This window comes from Oratosquilla oratoria, chromosome 24 (assembly GCF_046742065.1).
Source record: "Oratosquilla oratoria isolate Oo_2021 chromosome 24, ASM4674206v1, whole genome shotgun sequence".
In the NCBI taxonomy this organism is placed as follows: Eukaryota; Metazoa; Arthropoda; class Malacostraca; order Stomatopoda; family Squillidae; genus Oratosquilla; species Oratosquilla oratoria.
In genome coordinates this window covers 19,467,335-19,483,608 of record NC_134800.1, presented here as the reverse complement: position 1 = coordinate 19,483,608, position 16,274 = coordinate 19,467,335, and the positions used below count along the sequence as shown (strand labels likewise).

Sequence of the window (16,274 nt, the reverse complement as noted above, 5' to 3'; positions counted from 1 at the left end):
TATCAAATATAAAATGGAAGTTTTAAGATCTAAAATAAGGAAGTAGAACTGTGGAAACAAGCATTTGAGGATGGACAGAAGTAAGGATTGAGGATATTAAGATAGAATTGAAGGATGAAGTGAAGGAAAGGAGGGAAATAAAAGCAAGGAGAGAGAGAAAGAGAGAGGAGGGAGAGAGAGGAGGGAGAGGGAGAAAGAGAGAGGATGGAGAGAGAGAGAGGAGGGAGAGGGGGGAAGAGAAAGAGGAGGGAGAGGGAGAAAGAGAAAGAAAGAGAGAGGATGGAGAGAGAGAGAGAGAGAGAGAGAGAGAGAGAGAGAGAGAGAGAGAGAGAGAGAGAGAGAGAGAGAGAGAGAGAGAGAGAGAGAGAGAGAGAGAGAGAGAGAGAGAGAGAGAGAGAGAGAGAGAGAGAGAGAGAGAGAGAGAGAGAGAGAGAGAGAGAGAGAGAGAGAGAGAGAGAGAGAGAGAGAGAGAGAGAGAGAGAGAGAGAGAGAGAGAGAGAGAGAGAGAGAGAGAGAGAGAGAGAGAGAGAGAGGGAGAGAGAGAGAGAGAGAGAGAGAGAGAGGGTGAGAGAGAGGAGGGAGAGAGAATGAGGAGGGAGGGAGGGAGGGAGGGGGAAAGGGTAGGAGGGGGAAAGGGTAGGCAGAAGAGAGGGAGGGAGGGAGGGAGGGGGAAAGGGTAGGAGGAAGAGAGGGAGGGAGGGAGGGGGAAAGGGTAGGAGGAAGAGAGGGAGGGAAGGAGAGTTAGTGTGAGGGGGAAGGGGTAGGAGGAAGAGAGGGAATGAGGAAGAGAGGGAGGGAGGGAGAGTTAGTGTGAGGGGGGAAGGGGTAGGAGGAAGAGAGGTAGGGGGAAGAGGGGGAAGAGGAGGAGGAGGAGGAGGAGGAGGAGGAGGAGGAGGAGGAGGAGGAGGAGGAGGAGGAGGAGGAGGAGGAGGAGGGAAGGAAGGGAAGAGAGAGGGAGGGTGAGAAGAAAGGGAGGGTGAGTGAGTAGGGAGGAATGAGAGAGAAAAGAGGGAGAGGAGGATTTGGGGAGAGAGGGGGTGGGGAGGGGGAGGAGGGAAAGAAGGGGAGGGGGTGGGGAGGGGGAGGAGGGAAAGAAGGGGAGGGGGTGGGGAGGGGGAGGAGGGAAAGAAGGGGAGGGGTGTGGGGAGGGGGAGGAAAGAGGGAGGGGAAGAGTGGGGAAAGGAAAGACAGAGAGAAAGGGGAGAAGTGGAGACAGGGAGAGAGAGAAGGGGGAAGAGCGAGAGAAGAGGGAGAGAGAGAGGGGGAGTGAAGGTGAAGAAGAGGAGAGATATAGAGAGAGAGAGACTTGCCTCAGAACAAGAGATGGATTTGTTCTTTGCAATACATGTTGCAGAGATGTCAGCCATGCCATGCCACAATGCATGAAAAGGAAAGAAGTTAGTGACATGCAGATTATCCTTGATGGGAGAGTAAGCAAGAGCACGGAACTTCCTATGCACATGCAATGGCATCAAAATAAGAGCATCATTTCATGCATAAATAAGGTTCTTAGTTTTCTTGTTCTACTTATGTACTTCATAATGACAAAATAAAAATATAACAATAACTACATGCAATTCTTTTGGAACAATTTTACTAGGGGGAAATGAAAGTTTGAATGTCAAGATATGACTGAAACAAAGTGACATAACTGGTATTTCAAATAATTTGAGGGTTGATATGATTCAAACAAAAACTGAACATACAGTGGTTTGGGAGGATCTGACGCCAAGAGAGTGCCATCGTTTCTGACTCTCTCCTCCTCTCCTTCGTCACTGGAGTCATCTTCAACAACGGGAGGAGGTTGGACCATAAGTGGCTCATGCTTGCTACCGCCATTCTGACGACTTCTACCATCACGGTCACGGTCCCGCTCACTAGGAATCGGTCTTTCCCGGTCTCCATGACCTGACAAAGCCCCCAGTTCACTAAGTTGTTGGGCAAGCATGTCCAGCTCCTGTAGTAGTAGAAAAGATTGTTTACTCATTACAAACATTTTCTTCCTTTGTGATACTTTTTTATATTATGAAGTTGAATAAAATAATCTCCTGTATATATATATAATATATATATACACACACACACATATAAAAGAAAAAATCTTAAGCATTAATCTAAACCTTTTTTCAATTTCTAATAAAGGATAAAACAGTTCATTTACTTGAATCCCAAATAAAACTTCACCTTTATAATTCATATAATTGATGTGCATGAGTGTATGCATGTATGCACTTAGAACTCTAGTGTATTCAGTCAAATAGTGGCTTGCATGCTTGAGCACAGGTTGGCACTCCACAAATGATGGCCAAATTCTATATTTGACCAAACTCCCCCAGAAATCAACCAAACTTGTAATTCACTCACAAGACAAGTAAGAGGCACAGCCACCATAACACTCTAAACCTCACTTCTACTCCATCTATTGGCTCATTTCCTACTCTAGCATTGAGATCTCCCAACATCATACCTACCTTCTTCCTAAAACTCTAAGCATTCATATGAATAAATCCAGAAAAGACTTCCTTTCCTCTTCACTTTCCTCACAACCACAACTGTATAATGAATGAATGGTTTCCTCCACCTACACTCATAACTGTATAAACTAACAAAAATCTCCCATCCCAATTTCTCCTTTGCCCACATTCTCAAAAGATACTTCCCTCCATTCCACCATCCATTTTCCTATCTCATCACTTACTTGAAGAGCTATCTTTTCCTCTCTCGCCCCCTCACCATTCCAAACCCCCTCTTAACCAAACTCCCAAACTCAACCTCATATGTACAAAAATCCCATATACAAAGACTCAAAGTACATAAAGGAAAAAGTGAAGACAATTTTCTTTATATAAAAGGCATATGCTTCAATAGTACAAAGAGAAGAATGAAAAAATTATGAAAATACTATACATAACCAAGTTTACCACACAATTGACCGCAGTGCCAGTCTTGCTTCAATATACCAAAGTATTTAAAGGTACATGTCCCTTTTTTATGTGGAGTATACCCTGTACAAGTTAATAGCAATGCTTTGTGGGATCCTGTCTCTGTCTGTCTGTCTGTGTGTGTGAGTGTGTATTTACCTATCTAATTGTATTTACCTTGTATTACATGGGAAGGGGAGCTATGCTTGTAGCAACCCATCTTTGTATCTCTAAGCATCTAATTTGTTCTTAAATTCTTGTATGGTTTTTGCCCACACTATTGTTTCATCCAATTTGTTCCAGACATCCACCACTCTGTGTGGAAAACTATTTTTTTTTTTTTTTTTCCCAGATCTCTTCTATAGCTATCCTTTTTGAGTTTCTTTTCTTGTCCTCTCATTTTTCTTTTATCCCACTATAATAAGTCTTCTCTGTCAAGGACTTCGATGCCTTTCATGATTCTGTAAATGGCCAGTAGATCTCCTCTTTCTCTTTGTTCCAGGGTTGGTAGTTCCAGTTTAGACAATCTTTGTTCATATGTCAATTCTGAAAGTGTTGTCGCCATCTTTGTCATTGCTCTTTGGATTCTTTCTAATTTCTTTATATTCTTTTTTGTGCTGGGTGTCCGTAGTGTCACAGCGTACCCCGATCTTGGTCTTATCAGTGTCACTAATATCTTTTTTACCATTACTTCATCCAAGTAATTAAAAGCCACCTTTATTGATCATAGTAAATTGTAGATTTCTCCAACTATTTTGTTTATATGCTTGTCTGGTGACAGGTCTTTGTTAATAATTACTCCTAAGTGGGAAGCTATTCTTTTTCTGATCTCTTCTGTAACTATTCTTTTTAAGTTTCTTTTTGTGTCCCTTTGTTTTTTTTTTCTATCCCACTTTAGTAAGTCATTTCTATCAAGGATTTCCATCCCTTTCATAACTCTGTAAATGGTTAGCAAGTCTCCTCTTTCTCTTCTTTATTCCAGGGTTGGTAGATTGAAAGTTTCTCCGACTAATTTGTTGATATATTTGTCTGGTGCCATGTCATTGGTGATAGCTACTCCTACTAGGTTCCTTTCCAAATTGACTTACCTAATTTCCTTTGTACAAATTTTGTATGGTCCCGATATTCTGTTTTTGCTTTTTTCAAATTCTATTATACTACATTTATGTTGAAATTCACTTCACCCTTCTGACTACATTTCCAGATTTTGTACAGGTCTTCTTGTAATGATTTGCAATCTTCCTGTGTATTTACCTAGTTGAATTATATGGGAAGGGAGCTATGCTCGTGGTGACCCATCTTTGTATCTTTCAGGATCAAGTTTTTTCTTAAAATCTTGAATAGTGTTTGCACACACTGTTTCTTTATCTAAATTATACCAGTTATCCATTAGTCTGTGTGGGAAGCTATTTTTTTCAGATCTCTTCTATAGTTATCCTTTTTGAGTATCTTTTCATGTCCTTTTGTTTATCCATTGTCCCATTTTAGTAAATCATTCCTATCTAGGATTTCCATTCCTTTCATGATTCTATAGATAGTCAGCAGATCTCTTCTTTCTCTTCTTTGTTCCAGAGTTGGTAATTCCAATTTGGACAATCTTTGTTTGTAGGTTAATTTGAAGAGTTGGTGCCAACTTTGTCGTTGCTCTTTGTATTATTTCTAACGTGTGTGTATGTGTGTGTATGAAATGTGTGTGTGTGTGTGCGTGTTTGCTGCACACACATGCAGAAGCACTACATGCACATACCAAGTTATATCCAAGGTGATTTGAGAATTCCACCACTCCTCACCTTGTATTTTTTCCATCCCTATACTACATTATACTAATACCTATTTCTCTTCATATTCCTTCATGTTTTACAATTCCATGTAATTTCAGGGACCACTACAACACATACATAGGTGACCTATAAAGATATTATCAAATAAAGTCCCTCTTATAGACAGAGAACTACAGTGAAATTGTCAGGGTTGGGGTCATGTCTGGCATTGCCATTACATGCTAGGAGAGGGGCTGTATTACCAAAACAACCTATAATCATGTAATTTTTAGACATTTAAATTCACTGGGGAGGGTGGAAATGGGTTAGCAGTAAAGGACGCTTAATGGTTTGTTTTATTTGTTGCAAATTGTTGTCAAAATAGTTTTGGTTAACTTATGATTAATGAATATGCTGCTCCAAAGGTATCCACTTTCAAAAGAATATTTACAGAAAACCAAGTATTATGGGCACTACACTGTTTAGGAGATCACCATTGGTTTACCCTTCAATACTAAATATTTCACCAGTTTTATTCTTATATATGTAAGCCAAAATAAAATCTATAAAGTATACTGCTGTGTTCAAGAGGTTATATAACTATATCTTACACAAAATGTAGTAGAAAGAAAAAGAAAAAAATTCTAATAAGCTATACAAAAACTCTATGAAGAGTGCAAAATCCAGTCTGTGGCTTTCCTTTACCACAAATTTGTACTTTCGCTCTTGGCTATGTCAGGCATGCAGTCAAAAATCTTAATACTTTTTTAAATGAATATACATCTTGGTTAACACATGTCCATAACAACAAGGTCTGTATTCAAGACACTGTTCAGGATTATCATGTTTCCCAGTGCTTTTGGACCCTGAGAGTATACACGAACACTGCTAAGCATTTCATAAGTAGCTTTTCCCCATGAGGTGGCACTAGAGAACAAGGTTATTTTTCTAATGAAATCTTTTTTCAAAAGAAAATTAAACCATGATACAGAATTTTCATATACACATATCTACCTATATCTATCAAGAGGTATGGGATTGGAGTTGGTTAGTGAGAGGGGAGGGAAGTGGGAGATGAGCCAGCTGTTGTTTGCAGTTGACACTGCACTTGTGGTTGGGTCATAAGAAGGTCTAAGGTAGATAGTGCTGGAGTTCAGGAGGGTACGTGAGACGAGAATGTTAAAAGTAAATATGGGTAAAGTATGGTGATGAGATGTATAAGGGATAAAAATGGCAATGTATTGGATATAAGTCTTAAAAGAGACTAGAGGAAGTGGATAGTTTTGAGTATTTAGGAGCACATAAAACAGGGAATGGAAGAGTGGGGTGGAAGTAAAATATATTATGAAGGAAGCAAGTAAACATTTTGGGGGAATGAAAAGTGTCATGAGAAATAGGTATCTGAGGATGTATGCAAAAAGAAGAGTATATGAAGAGATGATTGTGCCAATGACACTATAAAAGGCAGAGATATTGATAATAAAGAAAGCAGAGAGGAGAAATTTAAACATGTTTGATGTGAGGTGCTCTGAAGTATGATGGGGATTACAACGAGAGATGAGGTGAGAAAAGAGGAGTCAAAGTCGAAAGCAGGGGCTGAAAATAAGGAGGCAGACAGGATTGATCAAAGAATTCTGGGATAGTTTAGACATAAGGAATGAGTGAAAAAAGTCTAACAAAAAGAATGTGGAAAGCAGAGGTGGAAGGAGTGAACTCAAGGGGATGACCAAGAATGAGATGGACGAATGGGGTGAAGGAGGCCCTGGGTAAAAGGGGAATGTCTGTTGAGCAGGGAAGGAAGAGGTCAAGAGATAGATGTGAATGGAAAATGGTTGTGAATATATGATCATTTGATCCAGCCCCGAGGGATTTCTCTTTGTCTCATGAGTGGACAAGGAAGGATGGTTGCCATGTAAATGTAGCAGTGGGGGTAAACCAGCTTCAGCTGTTGGACCTTGCTCTAGAGGTGCTGTGTCTTGCTGCAATGTTTCTGACCAAGGCAGTGGGCAGGGGACATGGATGACCCTTCATCCACAAGGAGCTTAGACAAATGGGAAAACAAGTGGATGTTGGATGAGTGTGGGATGGGTGGAAGGTGGATGCATGCCTTGGCTGGCTACCTCCCTTTATATACATATATATGTATATATATATATATATATATATACATATTTATATATATATACATACATATATATATATATATATATACATATATGTATATATACATATATGTATATATACATATGTATATATACATATATATATATATATGTATATATATATATATATATATGTATATATATATATAGATATATATGTATATGTATGTATATATATATATATATATGTATATATGTATATATATATATATATATGTATATATATATATATATGTATATATATATGTATATATATATATATGTATATATATATATGTATATGTATATATATATGTATATGTACACATATATATACACATACATATATACATATATATACATATATATATGTATACAAATAAATACATACACTATGCAACATCTCATGAAGTTAAATCATTGCCATGGAAACCTTTAGAAATTATCCCATTCTCTACCTCCTGGGTTCAAAGGTGTCTCAACACCTACAGTATACCAATGATCCAAGAATATGGTCCTTTTCCCAACAGACATCTATGTCATGGGCCAGCCCAAGTATGTACTCTGTACATGCAAGTTGTACTTAACTACACAACATGCCATGTGCACCAGGGTTATCCATCCATCCCAGCTTCCCTATCAAGTGCAGTAAAGGAAAGTGCAAGGAGCAAATGGAAAACACTCGTGCAAAGGATATGAAAGTAGATACACTTACGAAAACAACTGAGAAATCACACTGTGGACAAACAGAGCAGAGGTCATTGAGATCTCTATACTGTAAGTGGCAAGAACCTGTTGACTGCCATTTACTCCCTAGGCTTTGTTAACTCTTTGAGCTGTCCTCATGATTATCAAATGCTGCTTAAGGTCTTAAATTCAGCCTTTGCTTTGTTTATCTGATGAAGCTTAAGAGTTTTTATTTATACTAAAAAGATTAGTGACCAAGACTTCTATACATGTTACTTTGACTGTTAATTATAAAAAAAAGTCACAATTAAATAATGCATCTTAATGCCACTTACATTAACAATCTCCTTGACAGTCAATACACTTATGGAAAAAAATCCTCCCTGAATATTCTTTATTAAGTTCCATGTGTCCACCAACCCTACTTGAACAAATTCTTTAAAGAGCAAAATCATGAGTGGAAAAACTGCCATACCTTTTGATAGCTCTTGCTATCTTCAGTTCCTTTAATAGTTTCACAACAATGAATTAGTCAAAAAGCATTTAAACTATACATTATAAATGGTTTAACACATCAAATTATAAAATCATAGAGAACTATTACAAAGAAAAGGATATGTTTATTGAGCACCACTATTGCTTTTAAGTTGTTAATGAGGGTGAGCACCATGTCTCAACGATTCACCTGAATCTGACATCCACAGACTCCAGTACACATGCACACATGCCCATCCATCCACGGTCTTCCATCATCCATTGGCTTACCTCTGGTTTCCGGGCCTGAGCTTGTGAGGTGGGCTGCTGTTGCTGCTGCTGCTGCTGTTGTTGCTGCTGTTGCTGTTGTTGTTGCTGTTGCTGCTGTTGCCTAAATAGATGGGAATTACGCTGATTCCTTGGTTCCCGACCATGTGGTTGCCTGCCAAAAAGGTTGATTTCATTACAATGTTTGCACATGACAACATCAGTATTTATAACACCACCAAAACTGAAAAAAGAGTAAAAATAAAATAAAAATAATCATAACAAAGACAAAATGAAGTTAAGGGAAAAAAAAAAATAAAATAAAATAAAAAAGGGAGGAACAAAACTACATAAATAAAAGAGTTGGACTTACTGTTGAGGAGCCTGTCTGACTTGCCTATGGTCACGGGGATCTTGATGCTCCCTTGGATGATGAGGCTGTGGTGGTGTGGCTGGTTTCTGTTGTTGCTGAACCTGCTGTTGTTGCTGAGGAGGTGGTGGTAAGGGCCGCTGAGGAGGAGGAGGCTCTTGTCCTAAGAGCCTTGATGGAAGAGCAGGTCGTGCTGGAGGTCCAGGATCTGGAATTTCTTCTTTATCCTTTTTACCTCCATTGCGTTGATGCTCCTGAAAAGGATAACTATCTTTAGAACTCATAACTGGCAACAAAGTATCAGCTAAATCACATACAAAACAACTCTCAAACTTATAACACAAAAATAAACAATAGGAGAAAAAAATAATACATACATATACCAAAGGCTTTTTCCCCCCTTATAAGGGAGGTAGCCAAAAAACAAAGGCATAAAAATCACTCCCACCCATTCCATCCCCATCACACTCCACTCCCCTCCACCCTATTCCCTCCCTCTTATCTTGGCACCTCCTGGATGACAGGTCATCCTTGCATCTCGCCCACTGCCCTGGGGCAGAAGCAGTGTCACAAGACACAGCACATCCACAGCAAGGCCACTTCATTAAATCGGTGACCCCCGTCCCCTCATGCAGAAAAAAGTAATAAAAAATAAATAAATAAATAAAAAATAAAGGAAAGGTGAACATTTGGGGTGATATGAGGATCCTACCTATCTATATACCAAAAGCTTTTTCCCCTTATAAGGGAGGTAGCCAAGTCAAGAGCATGTACCTACTCCCACCCATTCCACTTCCCTCCACTACCCTCTCCTCCCTCTCAAGGGACATCCCTGTATCCCACCCACTGTCCTTTGGTCAGAAGCAATGTAGCAAGGACATTTCACTTAATCGGTGACCCCCCTTCAGATTGCGTCAAAATATCATTCACACATAAGCACCCCTTACCCCCACCCTTCCCTTCCTTGCATAACAGTATCATCTATACACAGTCACTCTCCACTCATCCCTATCTCCTGCTTTCTCCCTTCCTTGCCCAACAAACATTCCCCTCCTGCTCAACATCTCTTTCACCCTATCTATCCATCACATCCTCGGTTGTCCCCTCCTGTTCACTCCCTCTATCTCTACCTTCCACACCTCTTTTACTAATTTTTCTTCCCTCATTCTTTCCATATGTTCAAACCATCCCAATACTCATTCATCAGCCCTATCTGTCATCTCCTTTTCCACTCCCATTCTCCTCACCTCCTTGTTTCTCACTATCCAACCCCTACCATACTTATCAGATTCCCGGATGCCTATTTCTCATGACACTTTTGTAATCCCCCCAGGCATTTACTTGCTTCTCTCAATCTACAATTTACCTCAACCTCCACTCCTCCCTTTCCTGCCACATGAGACCCAAATGCCTAAAGCTATCCACTTTTTCCAGTCTCTCTCTCTCTCCTTGCTTCCAAATTGCTGCCATCCTCTCCTCTTGTGCATCTCATCACCTTGTTTTTACCCACATTTACCTTCAACTTGCTATTACATACCTTTCTGAACTCTGTCACTAATTCCCTTAATCCCCCCCCTCTGATTCTGCCACAAGCACAGTGTCGTCAGCAAACAACAACTAGCTCACCTCCCACTTTTCTCCATTTTCATCTCCAGTTCCCTGCCCATCACCCTCATCTTTACCTCCCATACCACCTCATCCATGTAAACAGTGAACAGCCACAGAGACATGACAAATTCCTAATGCAGTCCCACCTTAACATGAAACCACTCATTCTCTCCATTTCCAATCCTAACACAGGCTCTACTATCACAAAAAAAATTTGAGTGTCTATAAAGGCCCAAAAACCTTACTCACATGTCTGTCTCACTACAAAAATCTGATCCACGTAACCCCTACCTTTCCTAGCCCACACTGTTCCTCACCAATTACCCCCTCTGTTGCTCTCCTAATCCACTCAACTAAAACCTTCCCAAGTCTTCCTAACTACACTCAACAAACTGATCCCTCTGAAACTACTACACTCACATTTGTCCCCTTTTCCCTTGTAAAGTGTGACTATACAGGCACTCCTCTATTCCTCCAGCATTCTACCCTCCCTTAGACACACATTAAACAACCTTAACCAATGAGGATCCTACAATTGGTAATGTCAGAAAGGGAGGTCTCCTGAAGCAAGTCAAAAGTTTCTGCAGGAGTAGATGGATATGTGCCTAGTTTTGGCTACCTCCCTTGTAGTCAAAAAACAAAGGCATAAATTCCACTCCCACCCATTCCATCCCCATATACTCCACTCCCATTCAACCCACTCCCTCCCTCATATCATGGCTCCTCCTGGATTGAGAATAGAGTTAAGAATTGTCAGAAAAAAAAAATTGCCTACGTCTTTACAATCACCTGAATCTGTTTGAAATTGTGCCTGAGTGTGTCCCCTGTTGGTGCCTGAACAATGGATGATGGTTCTCCTGCTTGAGTAGTTTCTTCTTCTTCATTATCAGAACCACTGTAGTTAAAGGACTCTTCTCGATCTGAAAAAGTCAACATGCCATTACCAACAGGAAACAAATGTGAAGAAATATACACATTAAGTTATTATAAATTCCAAAAGCAAAGTTATATTTTTCAGTACCTTTCTGCTTGTGTTTTTTGCATCGGTCTATGTGGTCTTTTAGTTGGATTCTAACTTGACGTTCTGTGGGCTGATCACGTATGAGGGAATGCTTCAAGAGCTGGTCTGTGTATGGGCGCTGAAATAGATAAAAGACTCATTTACCTTTGTTGTCTTCGTATTTCATGAAATAAATCTACAAGCTGGTCAATAGAGAGGCCATTAGATTGCTGATATCAATTTAAATAAGAAGCAAAGATTACAAAAAACATACCAGATGGTAGTCCTTGACAAGAACACTGTCAATAAAAGAATGAAATTTCTTGGACCATTTCTTGCCATTCTTAAGACGAGGAGGAGGGTTACGGGGAATAAGGAACAAAGCTCTCATAGGATGCATGTCGCATAGAGGTGGTTGAGATTCTGCCATCTCTAAAGCCGTAATGCCTGTAATAAACAAAACCACCTCTCATTAAATTCAATCAATTTAATTACATTTGAATATTCAATCAGATTAATACCAAGGTTGAATGTTTGACATGAACTTCAATGAAATCCTGGAAGATCACAACAACATTACCTAAACTCCATAAATCACTTCTATTGTCATATGTTGCTTCTGGGTTTTCATCACAGGCGATAACTTCTGGTGCCATCCAGTAGGGTGTACCAATAAACGTATTGCGTCTTCCTATAGTACGATCTAATTGTGCGCTAACCCCAAAGTCCACTGTGGGAAAAAATGTAAATAAGTTAGCCTTGTGTAACAAGTGGCATTTGATATATATATATATATATATATATATATGCAAAGTAGACCACTTTGAAAAAAGAAACTAACGAAGCAGAGCGCTTTCGTATATTACATCTTCAGTGCACTGAAGATGTTGCACTGAAGATGTAATATACGAAAGCACTCTGCTTCTTTAGTTTCTTTTTTCCAAGTGGTCTACTTTGCATAAGTGAACACACGTACCCGTGTTCTTATTAGCATATATATATATATATATATATATATATATATATATATATATATATATATATATATATATATATATAGAGAGAGAGAGAGAGAGAGAGAGAGAGAGAGAGAGAAAAAAATAGGTCCTTCATAAAATCGAATGTTATGTATTCTCACATAACCTTTCACACTAAGAAGTCAATCTATAGACTATGAACATGATTAACAAAAATACCATTGCATCACTTACCAAGTTTAACTTCTGCATTATCTGTAAGCAGCACGTTTTGACCCTTAATATCACGATGAATGACCTTATTGGCATGAAGATGGGCAAGACCCCTCAGGATCTCCCTCGATATGTAAGCTATCCACTCCTCCTTCAAACTCTGCCCCTTTGTAGCTGCAATCAAAAGATTTCCATGAGATAGAACATGAGAAAGATATATATATATATGTGTGTGTGTGTGTGTGACAATCATAAATGACACAAAAACAGCTGTCTCTGACATCTTTATTTTAAAATCGAGCAGTTGACTGTTAACGTTTAAACTGCTAGCCATCCAAAGATACTGTGTGAATTGTTCTCAACCCAAAATCCTGTGATGATTTAGACAGTGTGTCATCATATAACAAATTAATCTGTAGTATCACTAAAAGGAAGAACTTTATTCTTAGTCATATGCCTATGCTTGAGCAGGGACCAATGATGGGTACCTGCATTTGGTGATTGTACAACATCGATATCAGTTCCTCTCTTTGTGGCCTATCCACAAAACCTGTAAACACCCTCACTTCCAAATGGAGGTGCAGCCCCAAGTGGCTGATGTTTGGTCTCTGGACTCGGCCCAAGATCATCTTTGACTCTAATTTCCTCCACCTTTTCACAAAAAGAAAGCTGACGTTTGATGATAATGCTCCTCCTACTACTGCTATAAAATGCTGACACAAACAGCCCCACACTAATACAACACAGAAAATAGACCAATGTTTCATCCTAAGAAAATCTAAGAAGGGCCTCAGGACCAATGCCAGCCAGTAAGGGCTTCAAGTTTCCAGTCAGCAAAACTTAGGGCAATAATTATTACCACTTTTCCAATGGCTATATCCCAAATCACCCATATACAGCAAAACAGATGTCTAAGGTTTGAACCACCACGCCCAGAGAGGAGCAGCCATTCAACAACAATAATGGTGTGTGGTACTACAATAAAACTAAGCCGAGAGATTTAGATGTATTCTCTGTACAAATGACTGCTTACAAGAGTGTATTCGATAGCTACCGATATGCTCTTTTACTTACACTTGACCAGATCTGTGACTGAACCAGCGCCACAGTACTCCATCACCAGCCACAGTTGATCGTCTTTCCCCGGAGGCGACTTCTTAATAAAGGCACCATAGTATGTTGCAATATTTCGGTGATGTGAATACTGCAGAAAAGGAGACAATTTATTAGTTGAATTAGGGAAAGTTTTATATTTACTTTGCTTAGATTAATACTACAAACACTTTGAAACTTGAAATTAATATACAACACAACAGACATCAAATAAACTATTGCTAAAAATATGAATAAATAAATACATAGGTAAATAAGATAGTCATACCTTTTTTAGCACATTAATTTCCAATTTAATCTCCTCCTCTTCATCCTGTAAAAAAAAAAATAGGAAACATTAACATATGGTGGGTCATTACTAAACTTGCTATTAAAGATTTTCTTACAGTTACACTCAAAAAGAAAGCTCACTCAAGATTTTCAAAATAGGTACACTACCCCAGAATATAAAGCTAAAACTAAAAATATATGGTAATATTATTGCTGTTTAACAAAACCCTAAGAGTATGGATGAAAGCCTGGGATGTGTGGTCACCAACACTACAGGAAAAATTAGGAAAGAAACAGCCAAATATAATTAAACTGACACCTTTCAATACCAAGGTTTTAATATGAGATAAATAAGGTGGAAAAAAATTATATACTAAAGAAACAAAATGGCAAGAAGAGATCCAAATAAAGAAACATAATTGACAATGGAGATGAATTAATATACAAAGGTGCCAGAAATAAGGAGAGCATATCTAACATGAAAAGAAAAGAAAGGAAAAATAAAATTTGAGAAGGGCAAGGGAAGGACAGCAGTGGAGAAGAACTCACAGTGTAAGGGAGGAAATTATTAATGAAATAAGAAACCCAATGCAGGAAAATAATGTTTGAAGAGTTGAATGATGCAGAGGAAAGGAGAGGAAATGGGAAGGAGGAAGAACAGGATGTAAATACATACAAAAATTAGTACTTAAAAGCTGTAAGGAAGCATAGCTTTTCACATGGATGCTTAAATTTGTAGAACAATCTAGAAAGAGAAGCAGTAAACTGGATATCATAAATGAATTTCTGAAAAAATAAATATATACATATGTAAACGGAGATATGTAGATGGGACTCAATTAATATAGCTCCAACTCCATCACAATTTGGTAAATACAGTCAGGGAGAATGCAAAGAAAAAGGAAATAATACAGGTAAATATCAAAAGGTCTGCATATCAAAAAAGACAGTGCATGAGAATAGACAAGGCAATTCTTGGAAAAATTAAAATTAAGAAACATAAGAAGTATAATGGGATCCCTGATACAAAATATTAAACATGAATAGGTATAATAACTAAAACCATATTTGAATACTGCATTGAAAGAATTCAATGAATAAATGAAAATATGAAGAGCAAAACTTCAAGAAATGAAAAAAAGTGTATGTACAATTATTGTAAACATGTTTAAATCCTAAGAAATTAATAGAATGATAAAGTATGAACATGTCACGAACAATCATTATATAGTAAATACTATGCACACTTAATGTATACAATTGCATTCTTTTATAATTCATCACTCATTCAAATCATACATCAAATAACATTTGCTTCCACACGAAAACACTTATTTGTGAATCATTCATATTTGTGCTTACATCTTCATTTTGAAGTAAACAAGAATGGTACTGCTGTCACTATAAGCCCTTCGGAATCTAATGCTTAAAACTGACCTTCGTTCCCTTTCATAATTCTTAATGATTCTGTAAACCTGTCATGTTACTCTTCACAGAACATGCTAACCACTGCTGTTGTATGGTATTACCTTCCCATCAGTCCATCCCCACCAACAAACTTCACCACCCTAAAGCAATTTTGGCTACAGAAATAATAATGATAATAATAGTTACTTCAAGTTTCACCAACTGGAAACCCACACTCCCATAATGACTAACAACAGTCCTTGGGCCCTCCCACAGATATATCCAAGACGAAACACAGGCCCATTGTCTATGTTGCACCAAGTATTGTATTTGTTTCTATATCATTGGTTAGCTGAAGAAAGTGGGGGGGGAGCAGTCATTAATGGTCTGCCCTCTTAAAGTGGAATAAAGATGGTTGAGGCTAACAGAATCTTGATGGAGGCGAGGTCATCAACAGGGAACCGTTTGGGGGATGGGGAGGGGAGGGAAAGAGGAATGGAAAGGGAAAGTGAGGAGTGTAATGAGGCAGGGGTAAGAGAGAGCCTATGATGAAAGGAGAACATGAGGAGAATGAGGAAAAGAAAGTGAGAGAAGAGGTCAAGAGAGACGATGAAGGATATATGGGAGAGAAGGGCAAGAGGTATTGGAGAAATGTGAGGGAGGGAGGGGCATGATGGAAACCAAAGTGTGCAAGGAAAAAAAAAAAAAAGGCAAAATGTTGTCATGTCTATGCACACTTGACCTCGTCATGGGCCGAAAGGTTTTCTGTTTATATGTTTCATCATTGTAACTCATTGTAAGGGCATCAAAGTGCACGGGGAGTTGGAGAGGATGAACATCTTTGACCTTTCACCAACATCACTTATTCCATGACTAAAATGACATGAAAAAAAAATCTTCGCCATTCCCGCCGCCACTAAGATCCCTCGACAGAGGATCAAATGGTTGAAATACCTCTGACAAACGATAAGCTGCTTTTGTGCATACAGACTTTAACCTCTCCCCCATCTTTCAACACATAATCATGCCTCAGAGCGAGTGAGTGAGTGAGTGAGTGTGAGTGTGA

At 38.7% G+C, this 16,274-nt stretch overlaps 1 protein-coding gene across 14 annotated transcripts in view; it reads right to left on the bottom strand.

Moving 5' to 3' along the window:
- msn (serine/threonine-protein kinase msn) overlaps positions 1-16,274 on the bottom strand; it is a 258,964-nt gene that overhangs the window by 42,404 nt on the left and 200,286 nt on the right. For 8 of the 14 annotated variants that reach the window (XM_076207790.1, XM_076207791.1, XM_076207795.1 and 5 more), the window contains exons 4-14: positions 13,800-13,844; positions 13,493-13,622; positions 12,440-12,592; positions 11,809-11,958; positions 11,503-11,675; positions 11,250-11,367; positions 11,018-11,148; positions 8,624-8,874; positions 8,275-8,425; positions 1,707-1,957; positions 1,311-1,334 (exon numbers count right to left, since the gene is read on the bottom strand). In XM_076207790.1, coding sequence (XP_076063905.1) covers positions 1,311-1,334; positions 1,707-1,957; positions 8,275-8,425; positions 8,624-8,874; positions 11,018-11,148; positions 11,250-11,367; positions 11,503-11,675; positions 11,809-11,958; positions 12,440-12,592; positions 13,493-13,622; positions 13,800-13,844 — 1,577 coding nt within the window. The remainder of the gene's footprint in view (positions 1-1,310; positions 1,335-1,706; positions 1,958-8,274; positions 8,426-8,623; positions 8,875-11,017; positions 11,149-11,249; positions 11,368-11,502; positions 11,676-11,808; positions 11,959-12,439; positions 12,593-13,492; positions 13,623-13,799; positions 13,845-16,274) is intronic. The other 6 variants (XM_076207792.1, XM_076207797.1, XM_076207802.1 and 3 more) reach the window with 2 other exon arrangements.